A 13256-nucleotide genomic window follows, 5' to 3' on the forward strand; every position below is an offset into this window, starting at 1 on the left:
AGAATAAATAAATAAGAATTTATAAAGTATTTTTGTGACGAAATGGAGATTTATATGAGTGACTGAATATCGCTGTTTGATGCATAAATAAGAATACCATTTAAACAAACTTTAAGTGGACAGTCTTGAGACAACAAAAATTGATATTTCAATACTCGACGTTTCCTTAGACGATGGCTTTAGCATAGTGAACAACACCTGATACATTAATTAAACCAATGTATATTTATTTAATATACAATAATTTAATATGAATGTTCGCGAATGTATAATATTACCAAAACTATTTCGTCTAATTAATGACATTTACATAAACACTTGAAGTTAAATGGACATTATATTTAAATACATTTCCATACGACATATAGATAGCTTCAGTAAATTTACAACTGTGAGACACCAAACAGATTCTATACCGAGCTAACAATTATATAATCCAATGATGTAATATGATCGAGGTATTCCGCGATCCGAATAGAATAACATGAACAATTAAAATAAAATCTATGATACAACAAATTTGGACAAAAAATCTATACAAACAAAAAAATTTGCTAAAAAAAAATTTAAAAAGTGTTTTCTATTCGGTTCGCATTATTCGGGGTCTGTATATGGGGGTCGATGCGTGTAGGCGCGGGTGTGTGTGTGTGTGTGCGGGTGTGTGTGTGGTGCGGTCACGTGGCACACACGCGTCACTTGTACGCGCGCGTCGCGCACTTCTTCTTTTTGCGCTTGAAGAAGCAACAGCATCTGGAATACACGGATTGTCTGCATGAAGATTTTATGGGTCTGCTTGTGATTACCTCTATAGCGGTTTATTGTAAACATAAGGGATGATTTTTAATTTTTAAAAAATATATATAATCATTTTAATGCTATGAAACGCAAAATTTAAATTGGGGGATATTAAATAAGCTAAAGCTACCGGCTTGATGTAAATCTAATTAATTTAATTTTTCTTATGTGCCCTGCCATACTACGACAAGCCTTTAACGGGAATCGAACCCAAAACCACGTGAATATATTGCTTACGCGTTTAAGATTAGAAATGCTTTATAATATAAGCAAAATCCTTATTTAAGAATAATTAACTGTGTTCCAAGTGTAAAAATGTAGCACTTGAGTACAGCAGAAAAGGGTCCTGTAAATAGTTTAATGTTTTACTTTTATATTTATAAAGTAATCCATCTCACGACAGTTAAAATTTTAATATACTTACTACTTATTCACAATTTAAATTGTTGAAAGCAACACAATAAAATTTAATTAATAAATAATAAAATAAAATAATCCAATGAAATAAAAATAACAAAATAAAATAAACACCTAAATACGAGTGCGGTATTCTAGCTCATTGATAGCAAGTGCACTTTAACCATTAAAAATATATTTATATAGCAACCAGATAAATCGAGCTTAATTAGCAAAATAAAATCGTTTACCATTTGAAGTCAAATTTGACTTAGCACCATATAAGATCTTCGTTGAAAATCTGACTCTTGATGAAAATTAAAATAAATGAAATGAAAGAAACGAGAAATAAACTAAAAAAATAATAATCGGCACAAGTCGTGAGTATGCACTGAAAAGATGACAATAAATAAGATCGCAACAATAAGTAAGAAGGTTAAGACTTAAGATGGATATAAAACTTATTTTTATCTATCTTCTTTCAACTTTTTCCAATAAATAATAAAGTTGTTGTCTATAACATACATTTTACAAATTCGTAAAACGTTTACGTTGGTCAATTGTAAAAATCGGTAATATTATATCCAAAGACTTCAAACTCTCGACTTGTGCCCGTAGCAAAGAGGTTTCAGCTGGTTTAAACGAACTACTGATTTTACATTACACCGGTACAACTTCACATTAATATTTAAAAATGTTACATTCTGTTTTCCTCTAAACAATGTCTATAAAATCATAAATTTTAGTTTTTATACCCCACTTCATCACAAAAACAATTTACTTGTAGCATTCTCATCCCACTAACCCCAAAAAATTCCATACAACCAAAACCTCCTTGCACTAAAAAAAAAGTAAAATAAAAAAAAAACAAAACTCAAACTGGTATGCATACAGTTGCAACACTGACTTGGTGTCGTCGACCACGTCCACCTCGTGGTGCGGCTGCGTGATCGGCGTGTTGCTGTGCCCCGCCGTCGGGTCGTCCGCGCCCAGCTCGCCGTTCGTTGAGCTTACCACCTGTGTGACACATTTTAGATTCAAATACATATTGCACTTTAGTGTTTTGTTGGTTTGATTTTACGCGGGTATTTAGAAAGACTTTTAACGGATTCTATACGCGTATGTGTAATAAACGTAAGATACAAATGTATGTATAGTAGTGCGTTCTTATTTTTCATTTTTATGCGAGTAATGTACATTTGGAAGACTTTTGAGAGATTTTCTAACGCGATTTATTCCACCACGCTCGCTGTAAAGTGTTCGAACTTCGAATCGTCTGGTTTGATAATATAATGAATAATCGCGTATACAATCTGTTTAAGCCTTTTATTTCTAATTGTTTACTAATCTAATCATAAAATACGATATGTTAGTTTATTTTTCTTTCAAAGTTACAGTTTCTTATATTCAAGATTCCCCATTATTGTTAACTAAAAAAAAATTGTTAACTAACTCTATCATGGGAAATTATAATGAACAATATTTGAATTTAAGCTCTGGCATTGTGAAGTAACACAACATATCACATGTGCATATTCAATCTGTGTTGTTTTAAAAAATGTACTTTGTACAGTGTATGCTTGTGTAAGTCGGGAAATAAATTTATAAAGGGAATATAGATACAACGCGATGTATATTTTATATTACATAATATACATAATATTATATAGATATAGTATAATCAGTTATCTAGAAAGTAATCAGATTTTTAGTATTGAAGAATAAGCTCAGTTCAAGCAAGCGTTATCAATCCAATAGATACATATTATTTTGATAATCACACGAAGCGGCATGTTTTATTAATTTTCGATAGTTAAGCGTCATGCAGACAAACAGAATATTTTCCGTAAATAACTGACCGTAGACACAGATCCGGGAAATTTCACATACCGAAAATGTTTATTCTTCAACAGCTAAAAATAAAAATACCAATTTTCAATATGTATAAATATAAAAGGTTCAGATTTAATGAAAATAAAAAAATATATTTCTTTGGACATTGTATAATTTATTAGGTATATAATATATAGGAATCTCTGTTTTTATTTATATCTGCCATTAATTGTACTGTGTATTTTTTATTATACAGGGTAGAAGGTTCCTGATTCATGCAGAAATTTATATTCAAGTTTTAGAAGTGTTTGTGATTTTAATAAATACATATTTTATTATTTAACAGTGAGCGTGTGATCCGTTGAGATTTTTTAAATAAATAACGGCGATGTGCATTGTATAATAAAGTTGTTGTTATCAAATTTTAATATTAAATTAGATTTATTTCTTGAAAATCATAAATTATTTTATTTTCACAGTAGAGTACATAAATCAAGCTTACAAAAATATCCGCTATTTTAAAGAACTCCAACATACCTTTAACGAAGTCTAGTTTAATAATTAAATATTTAGTTTAAAATAACATAAGACTACATCTAACTTGCACCGAACCATGGCATTAATGTAAATACATAAAATACATCTAAAAAATAGTTTTTACCACATTTTGAGCCTGTGCCACTTTTTGTAAAATAATTACGTTCTAATGGATAATTTATTCATTAAATTATCATCTAACCTGCACCGAACCGTGGCTGTCGGCGTTCGTCAAGTGGCCGTAGTGGCATATTTGGAGCTTGAGTCACTTTATTTATTGACTACGTTCTAACAAATAACTTTAAAGCATGATTTACGCTACACCGTGCCGGGAACTGCCATGTCGAAGCCGGGAAACCAATGATATATCCATACTCATTTCAACGCCGTGCCCCGTTTAGGCCCCGGCTGTGCCACCTTCATACTTCAGACATATATCACTTCATACAAAAAGTATACAATAATGATTGATCGAGCTCCGGAGGCGTAAGGTCCGTTCGCAACACGGTGTTGCGTCAAACAGCCTTAACTACGTATATTGTATACCGTTAACTATTATTTATATGAATAAATATTCATTAAACAATAATCTAACCTGCACCGAGCCATGGCGGTCGGCGGGCGTCAAGTGGCCCGTAGTGAGCGGGGTGGCCTTGCCGCTGTGCGGCCAGTTGCCTCCCGTGTTCGCTGTACCACTCGTGCCAGAGTCCTTAACAGCCCCCTGCAAACCGTACGCGGATTTTTTAACTATTATAAATCATTATTTATGCGTAGCTAATGTAACCATACGATATATTATTACTCTAAATAATGTATAACGCTAAAACGTACTGAGCATTACAGTTTTAAATAAACGAATGGCTTAAAATGAAGCTACAGTATTTCTATTATAGACTTATATATTCGATTATAAACTAACTTCTTAAGAAAACTATGAAATGTATTATAATTAAAATACCACACGTTATTAGAGTTTAAATTAATTGAGCAAACGAATTATTTACTTCCCTTGCGTATCCATTTTCTCAAAATTATTAAACAATTTAGAGGCGACTTGTCTTATTTGCTGCTTTATTATACAACAACAAACATATAAACTACATAGCGGCATTATAAAAACCACATAAATATAGAAAGAAAAACAAACAAGAATGGAAATATTAGCACAATGTAAACAATGGCAAACAAATCCATCTCCTATGATTTGTTCGTGTATTTAGTTAACATTGGACACCTAAAGCATACAGTTTGTAATGTTCATGATGTAGATTACACACAAGCATATCTGAAGGGAGGCACTGATATCTGAAGTATTGGAAATCCACACTGTTATAGACAACTAGCTATCCTACAAGCATGGGACAGAATTAGAGGGTGAAAAAACAATTATAACTTAGAACTAATGGAGATTATATCAAAACAATTAAACGTATAACATATAGAATACGAATTATAGTATTTTGTGCATGCTTCCATTTTAAACATCAATAGATAATAACATCGATCAAGGAAAGCATACTACAGCTGGCGGTAGCTCTAACACTGTTCTCTTATTTGTAGATTTAATAGAAAGAAACAAGCTTATCGTTTAATTTAAGTAAGAGAATCAACAACATCATTGAATAATAAAATACAAAATCATTCTAAACATTTTATTATAGTTCTATTACAGAATGAGTCGTAAAAATGATAAAAGATGATGTTTGATGTGTTATGTGATCATATTGTAAAATAAAAGAAGGTATAAATAATGACGTAAAATTTCAACGATTAAGTGATTAAATACATATTATTCTTTATTATTTAACCATAGACGTTTCGACATACCTACCGGTACATAAATAATAATGAATGATCGATTAAATTCGTTAATAAGTATGTGATATTTGTATACGTGACTTGGGAAAGATGATGTTTATAAGGGGCAAAGGTTGCTAGCTAAAACAAACTATATTCCAAACCTCTCCGGATATTAGCGCCGCCTCATCGTCCTCAAGCATACCAATCATATAATCACACAAATCATCCTGTACCGACAAAAAATTACTGTTAATACGCAGCGGAACTGTTATATTCATAGCAATAGAAGTAGTGCACTTTAGGAAAAGTTTGCGTTGCATTTTTTGCCCATAATTTAGAACTATAACAAATAATGACGGTTTAAATCCTGATATTTTTGTATTCATATGGATGTAAGTCTGTCCACACAAGGTCTAAAAATAATCCAATGCTAAAACTCTGCTCACTTATAGTATCCATTATATCGCTATTTGTAAAAATAAACTACGTTCCACATCTCAAAACAAAAATACAGTCTCGCAATTTCGAAAATGCTGAAAAGGCTTTTTAATTTTTCCAACCTTCCGCGTCGCTTTGCTCGTCTTCTTTCTGCTTGTCCGCACTAATCTTTGTAACGTAACGCTATTATAATGGGACTATGATTGGATAATTAAAGGATTAATAGAGCGACATATAAAAGACATGAATTTTTTAAAAGAATAAAAAAAAAAGCGGGATACGAACCCGCGACTTTCGCCTTGCCGCGGCTGGTGCGATTTTTCTATACTTTAAACATTTCTCATATTCATTTAAATAAAGCAAATGTTTTGCCATAAAATTAAACATGACGTTTAATCTAAAAATATTTAGGATCCCATCGCAAAACTCGTAAAACTAGATGTCCACGCGAGCGAAAAGCTAGTATTTGATACATATTGCGCAAAGTGGTGAATGGAGTCATAAGTTGTCGGTTTGAAATTAAAAAGTTGATGGCCGATGTTTAGAAAGCGTAAAACACTTCCATTGTTTCATTTCAAGTTTAAATGTCTTATAAAAACCAGTTTTACATCTAATTATTATGATCAATTAATGACGTCGATTGATGACGAAGTAGGTAATAAAATAAAATATATGCCAGCTACTTATCTTGGTACTCATGTTAACTAATTAACAGTTGTTAAAATAAATAGTTACAAATAAAGACTGGATGGTAGGTAATCCGTTTGCTTATAAATTATTTAACATCTAAATTTTCAACTAAATTATATGAAAACATTATTTTACAACTCTTCGGACCGATTTCTCATAAAAGTTAAATATCTCAGTTGTGAATAATGTTTTTGCTATCATTTGGACTTTTTGTATTAAACAGACTTTCTATGAACTTGGCTATTTGTTATATTTCTGTCGTTAACTTATCTAATATCTTTCATAAGTAAGTTTTCTCTTGTCTCATTTCTATACAATCTTTCGAAGAAATATAAATTGAATACATACTTATTACTTACCCATTTCTTAACGCATTATTATGATTTATTATGTTGGTGAAATAACATTTTCTAGATATAGCTTGGAATAATAAGGCCTTGAATTTATTTTATCTAACTAGGTTAGCGAATTATATCAATGTTAATTGCTTTCTTTAGTCTTGTTTTCGATTGTACAGTGTTGATTTCTGATATTAGCGATATTTTTCAGTTCATTTAGGTGTTCCATAAATTGAATCAAAATCCTGTCAATTATTCGCATGCTTATTTCGCATTTAAGTATATGAAATGAAAGACAAATGTGGTGTAAATTACGCATCTGTTAAACAGTTAATGTGTGCTTAAATCACATACAAAAATTTAATAACCGTAAATCGGTACTGTCCCGTAATAAATCGGCCAATTAAATAACGCTTGATGGATAAAAAATGTTGATAAGGTCATTTAAACATATTTTGCATTTTTTCCAAGTAAGAATGACTAATCAATTGCGACCTACAGCAAAAAACTTTCATCATAACACAACGTTTATACTTCCAACGTGTAGGATTTTGCATCTTTATGAAAGGACAGTTAAAATCTCATGTATTTCCTTAGATGACTCAGGCAGCGATCGGAGCGATGACGAAGATCAGAAGGAGACGCAAATAAGTGACGGTCGAAATGGCTATCCCCGTCTCGTTCTAACAGCCGAAGAAAGGAGATTGTTGGCGAAGGAGGGCATCACTCTACCGACGAGTTATCCGCTCACGAAACATGAAGAAAGGGAACTAAAGAGGATACGCCGCAAGATCAGGAATAAGATTTCCGCGCAGGATTCGAGGAAACGCAAGAAGGAGTATGTCGATGGGCTAGAGGATAGGTGAGGATTATGTTATATTATATTCTTAGCTCTGTCTTTCAATAAACAAGTTCAAAAAATTGAAACAATATCCAAAAACATTTCAAAACTTTTTATTTTTCTACTTTTTAATTTTTATACTACAACAATTAATGTTAGCAAGCGAATATAATGGTTCAAATGGTTGCATTATAATTTTCCAAAACACCTGTGTTTAATAAAAAAAAACTATTAGTCTTTAAAAGTTATTCTGTTTTCGTGTCATGGGAAAACGTATTATAAAGTATTTTGACACGCTATTTAATTTTAGGGTTAAACAATGCACGGCCGAAAACCAGACCCTAATGAGGAGGATAAAACTGCTTCAGTCACAGAATCAGTCCTTATCGCAGCAACTTAAAAGATTACAGGTAAAATTTTATTTATATTCACACTTGATACATACGAAAAAATAGTTATTTTTTATCATTTTATCATAAAAAAACAGTGTAGCCTTAATTAAATTTTTTAAAACAAGTAATAACAAACCAGAAATTGGAGCGGGCGAAGTAAAAGTTAGAATTAGTTTATTTGAGTAAATATAAAATATGTTTTTCACACGTCGGCGCGGCGTTGATATAAAAGGATCTATTGAAATAATTGTGTCTAATTTCGTACAAAATAAAGGATTGTTGTCGTTGAGTTAACTCGAGCATACTATACTTTCAATAGAAATGTTCGTCAATTGAAACTTTATATTTGTTTCGTCAGATTGCAAAACTTTTTGTCTCGCTATTGTTAAATTTGGATTTCAGTTTGTCTACTTCCTCAACTGAGTTTGAATTTCATTGATGTAATATTCAGAATTCATTTACGTAAATTTATATAAACTGGAGATTGGTTTCGATTTCGAGGTTTACTGAAGTGAATTGATTAATTTACTTATACAATAGTTAGCAAAGAACATTTTCATCTAAAATTTAATCTGATTGTTCGTAAATGTTGCTTCTTAATTTAAAAAGGGCATTAAATAATTCTTTATAGATGATTTTGTTTTAATCCGTGCACTAGTGACGAGCATGTTATGTCTGTACTATGTAGAGAAATAAAACATGCCAAAATATTCTAACGATCTTGTTCATAATTACGACTATGAACAAGATCGTTAGAATATTCATTTAATATAGAGTAGGTGCAGATTTTTCTAAAACTTTTTTGTACTACACATTCTGAACGTTCTCAAACATTCCAGAAGATGTTCCCTGGTGTGTGCTCAAACCACCTCACCACCGGTGGCATCACATCACCTCTCTTTAAACCTCACATTCTAGAACATTCTCGAACACTCTCAAACTCTCTCGAACATTCTCGAACACTCTCGAACATTCTAGAACATTCTCAAACATTTTAGAACATTCTAGGACATTCTCGAACATTTTAGAACATTCTAGAACATTCTCGAACATTTTTGAACATTCTAGGACATTCTCGAACATTTTCGAACATTCTAGAACATTCTCGAATATTCTAGAACATTCTCAAACATTTTAGAACATTCTAGGACATTCTCGAACATTTTAGAACATTCTAGAACATTCTCGAACATTTTTGAACATTCTAGGACATTCTCGAACATTCTAGAACATTCTCGAATATTCTAGAACATTCTCCAACATTCCAGAAGGTGCTCACGGGCGTGACCGCGAGCGGCGCGCCGGGCAAGGCCCAGCCGGCCACGTGTCTGCTGGTTCTGTTGCTCTCCGTCGCGCTCGTGGCGCTGCCGTCGCTGAGACATGAACGGCACGGGCACGGGCAAGCGCAGATGCAAGTACCGGCCAACTCGCCGGCTATCACTCGAGCACTGCTGTCCGCTACCAATAGTGAGTTTATATGTTTAATACTAAAAAACAGTGTGTGTGCCGAGCACATGTGTCAGAAGTGAAACGTTGGTAAGATTCTTAGATACCAAAATCGTCGCCTTACTCCATGAAGTGCTATGCTTAAAGATGTTTCACTTCAATTCAATCAAGGTATTAAAGAAACATTTTTTCACATTATTGACGTTTTAGGAATAATATTCCTTGCTGTTTGAGTCGATGTAATGAAACGTTTCACTTTAACATGAAAACTTACTATCTCTTAAATGCGGACAACACATTTACTGTGACCATATCTTGGCAAATTTTCATGGCAAAAAGGGGCATGGACGGAAAAAATAAATAATGTTCATTTAGCCACACAGCCAGAAAAGCAATGCAGCCGTAAAAGTATTAATAACTACGAAAAATGAATACTGGCCTGTCACCTGGTCTCGAACTTTCGACTTTTTAATTGGTACTAATTTATCATTATGATAGTAGTAGATAATAGAAAAGTTCATTTTAAGGGTCATCTAGCCGGCCATCCAAAGACAAGGGTATAAAAAGAAATATTTCGTTAGTGATTCCGATATCTTATAATTCATTAAGTATGCTAATCAAGATAGATACGACCAACAAACAAAAACTCATTCACATCCGTTTACCAGATCCTAAGTTACAGACATAATATTATGTATTATAGTGATAATAATATATTTATTTATAGAACAAAGTTATCTAATCGTATGCATGTAATACTTGTAATATTTTAAGGTTATAAAACAATATACGTTTTCGTCGTTACGATCAATGTATCTTCTATATTTAAATGTCTTGTGAACTATACATTGAAGTTCACATTGTTAAGTTGTATACATTTGTATTACCCTCTAGCCTCTATGGTGTTGTCATTTCCTCCATTACCAGTGTTTAATACAATATATCAAATATGTAGTTCCTATATATTTTTGGATATTAATTAAAATACCCTGTTTTTTTTTTTAATTAAAAGCACCACTTAAAATTGATCAAGTCGCCTGAAAGCTTATTGCCATTAAGCGCACACACACACACACACTCGACTCAAGACTTTTGTAATTAATTAGATAGCACACAAATTACTTTTTGCACTATTCATGATATTTCTTTTCATTATGCAAAATGTTTGATGGTATTTATTACAAAAAATACAACCGTTATTATCAATTTAAAATTTGTATAATATATTTAAATTATTGAAATGATATTGGGATATAAATATACCAACAACTAATTGAGTATCATTTATAAACAGAAATTTATAGATAGGGCAAAAAATAAACACAATAAAAATATTTGAAGTAAAAACTTTAGCGGTGTTCATTTTAAAAGTAGCTCTTATTTCAAGAATTGAATTTAGAAGGGAAACTATGACCAATGAGTTATTCCGTGATCTTTCAACTGTAAAGTGAAAGGCAGACTTCAGTGGAGGTCCAATATATTCGTAACTGTTTAACTTCGGAGTGCAGAAATTCGCAGCGAAACATTAAAAGCATTTTCCAAAGCTGTGCAGATTTAAACTTTCTTTTGAGGGCAAATTGTTTTAATGTGTTACAGAATTATATATGAATAATAGATTTTTTAAGTATTATTTAATTTAAATAAAAAGGCTAAAAATAAAAGTGTTTTATGTTTGTTTGATATGTTATCTGGATTGGTTTATCATCCCTCGATAATTCGTTTCATTAAACAAGACTATTGACATTTAAAAACAAACCACACAGGTTAAAAAGCAAGTTTTCGTAAACCGTCTGAAAAACACTTACGTAATAAAACTGATAACAGCTGCAGCAATTACGCAAACGAAAGTTACTATCACTCGACCGAATCGTCGGCTTATCTAACCACTCCAAAAACTGTGATAGTTTTTATATTTTACTTTGAATATTTTATCTCAATAGATTCAAATATTTATGTATATTAAGCCGAATTTTAAATTAGTGGAATAGAATTACAAGCTAAAATATTGAATTTGGTAGACTTTGATTGTTAATTATGTAAAATTTATATTTTACTTCATAACAAAATATAAATAGCAACGTACAATCGTACACATTTATTTTCATGAGTGCATGTGTTTCATTGCATTTGGTCGTTTATCAATTCATGTTGAAATTAGGCAACTGGCCCTTGTTATGAATACAAAAAAGATGCGGGTAAGCGGCGCCTAAAGTACATACATAAAAAGTGTATCTTTTAACTAAACGCGCGTCGGCAAGCAAGATAAGCTCTGATAAGCGTATCAAGTGCATAGTACTGAAACGTGATAAATAATCTATAAAATTAAATATTTATAATAACTCTCCCTTTTAAATAACAAATGGGGAATTAGGTACTCTTTTGTCACATACGTTTTTTTGCAACAGAATTATTAATTGTTTATTAAAGTTTTGTGACTTAGCACTTGCATTAGCACTTTTTTGAGAAAAATTTGATATTTCCTTGTTATGTTTAATAAAATAAAATTTTCTTTTCAAGCATACAATTAAACCTTTACAATGGTCCCGTACTAGATGTCTGCTTACTACGCTCTTCCATTGAGATACATCGCTTACAGTTTAAATTAGTACAGTAAAACTACATTTATCATTATGTATACATTTATTTATAAAAATTTGTCTAGTAAAACAAATTCACTATCCAAATATCTAACCATACACTTTCCAACAGAAATGGTGCTCGACGAGACCGTAATAGACGACGGCGAGTTCAACATGGAGGAGCTGATCACGTTCAACCGCGCGCACTCGGACCACGACTACCCGGCGGCCCGCGAGGCCCGCCAGCCCCCGCTACCGGCCGGCTACGTAGACCTGCCCATCGACGAGGACTGGCCACCAAACAAGAAACGCATGAAAACACACTTCGACTACGACGACGGGAAAGACTACCTCGCCCCCATCATCAAGGAGGAAAATTACGAGCACGTCAAAATAGAAGCGAAACTAGACAGGGAACTGAACGCTAACTTCCTCGCGGACACGCTCCTGGCCACCGGCCGCAAGATCGGCGAACTGCTCGATGCGTTCCCGCTCATTCCCGTCAAGAATGAAGATATACTTGTCGAAGAGGTGGCCGACTTTGATGGGAGAAATAATTCGGAAGTGAACAGTTTCGTCGTCAACGGGGCAATCAACGATATCTAATTTTGTAACGTCTTTATTAATGAATTATTTTATAGATTCTTGTTTTATTTTATACACGAAATATATAATATATGATATATGAGATCGATGAATTATTCCTTCGGTTAGCTACGGTTCCGATGTTTTCGTCCTATTGTGTAACTAGTTTTATTAAGATTTATTCGCGGTTAGAGTAAGTATTGAACGAATTGACCAAGCTTATATTTTGTCAAATTTTAATTTTTAAATTGTATATTTATTACGAGAGCATAATTAATATATTATTTGCAATAATTAATAAATACTAATTTTTTTCTATTTGTTTTAGCCTTTTCTTATAGTTGTAAGTTATATTTTAAGCATTTGTTATATTTCGGTGCAATTAAGCGTAAGTTCTGATCTTCAGTGTTATTTACATTTAGTAATAAGAATCTAATCAAATAAGTTTGTATTGTGTACGCGCGTACATTTGGTATTGTGGCGATACACGAGAACGTTGTATTTGGAATGTCAATGTTATTTGAAATAAATCGTGAGAATATATTGATGCTTTTATTTTTCTTACACACACACCTTGAATTAAAAA

The 13256-nt window shown here is 32.3% G+C and overlaps 2 protein-coding genes across 5 annotated transcripts; one reads left to right on the forward strand and one right to left on the reverse strand.

Annotated features, from left to right (window-relative positions):
- Positions 1-323: 323 nt before the first annotated feature.
- LOC123698471 lies at positions 324-5847 on the reverse strand. Of its 4 annotated transcripts, none has more exons than XM_045645109.1 (4): positions 5523-5847; positions 4157-4282; positions 2099-2208; positions 324-750 (listed from the first exon to the last, which is right to left on the reverse strand). In XM_045645109.1, exons 1-4 carry the CDS (start codon positions 5745-5747, stop codon positions 693-695), a joined length of 519 nt encoding a protein of 172 aa, XP_045501065.1. In that variant the 5' UTR covers positions 5748-5847; the 3' UTR covers positions 324-692. The 4 variants fall into 4 exon arrangements, with proteins under 4 accessions (XP_045501065.1, XP_045501063.1, XP_045501064.1 ...); XM_045645107.1 differs by having other exon boundaries at positions 324-768; XM_045645108.1 differs by having other exon boundaries at positions 2084-2208.
- A 1279-nt stretch (positions 5848-7126) lies between these two features.
- On the forward strand, positions 7127-13213 carry LOC123698705 (cyclic AMP-responsive element-binding protein 3-like). Its single transcript, XM_045645455.1, has 5 exons — positions 7127-7133; positions 7425-7689; positions 7979-8078; positions 9329-9527; positions 12216-13213. Exons 1-5 carry the CDS (start codon positions 7127-7129, stop codon positions 12689-12691), a joined length of 1047 nt encoding a protein of 348 aa, XP_045501411.1. The 3' UTR covers positions 12692-13213.
- The last annotated feature ends 43 nt before the right edge of the window (positions 13214-13256 follow it).

Source organism: Colias croceus, chromosome 16, assembly GCF_905220415.1.
Source record: "Colias croceus chromosome 16, ilColCroc2.1".
Classification (NCBI taxonomy): Eukaryota; Metazoa; Arthropoda; class Insecta; order Lepidoptera; family Pieridae; genus Colias; species Colias croceus.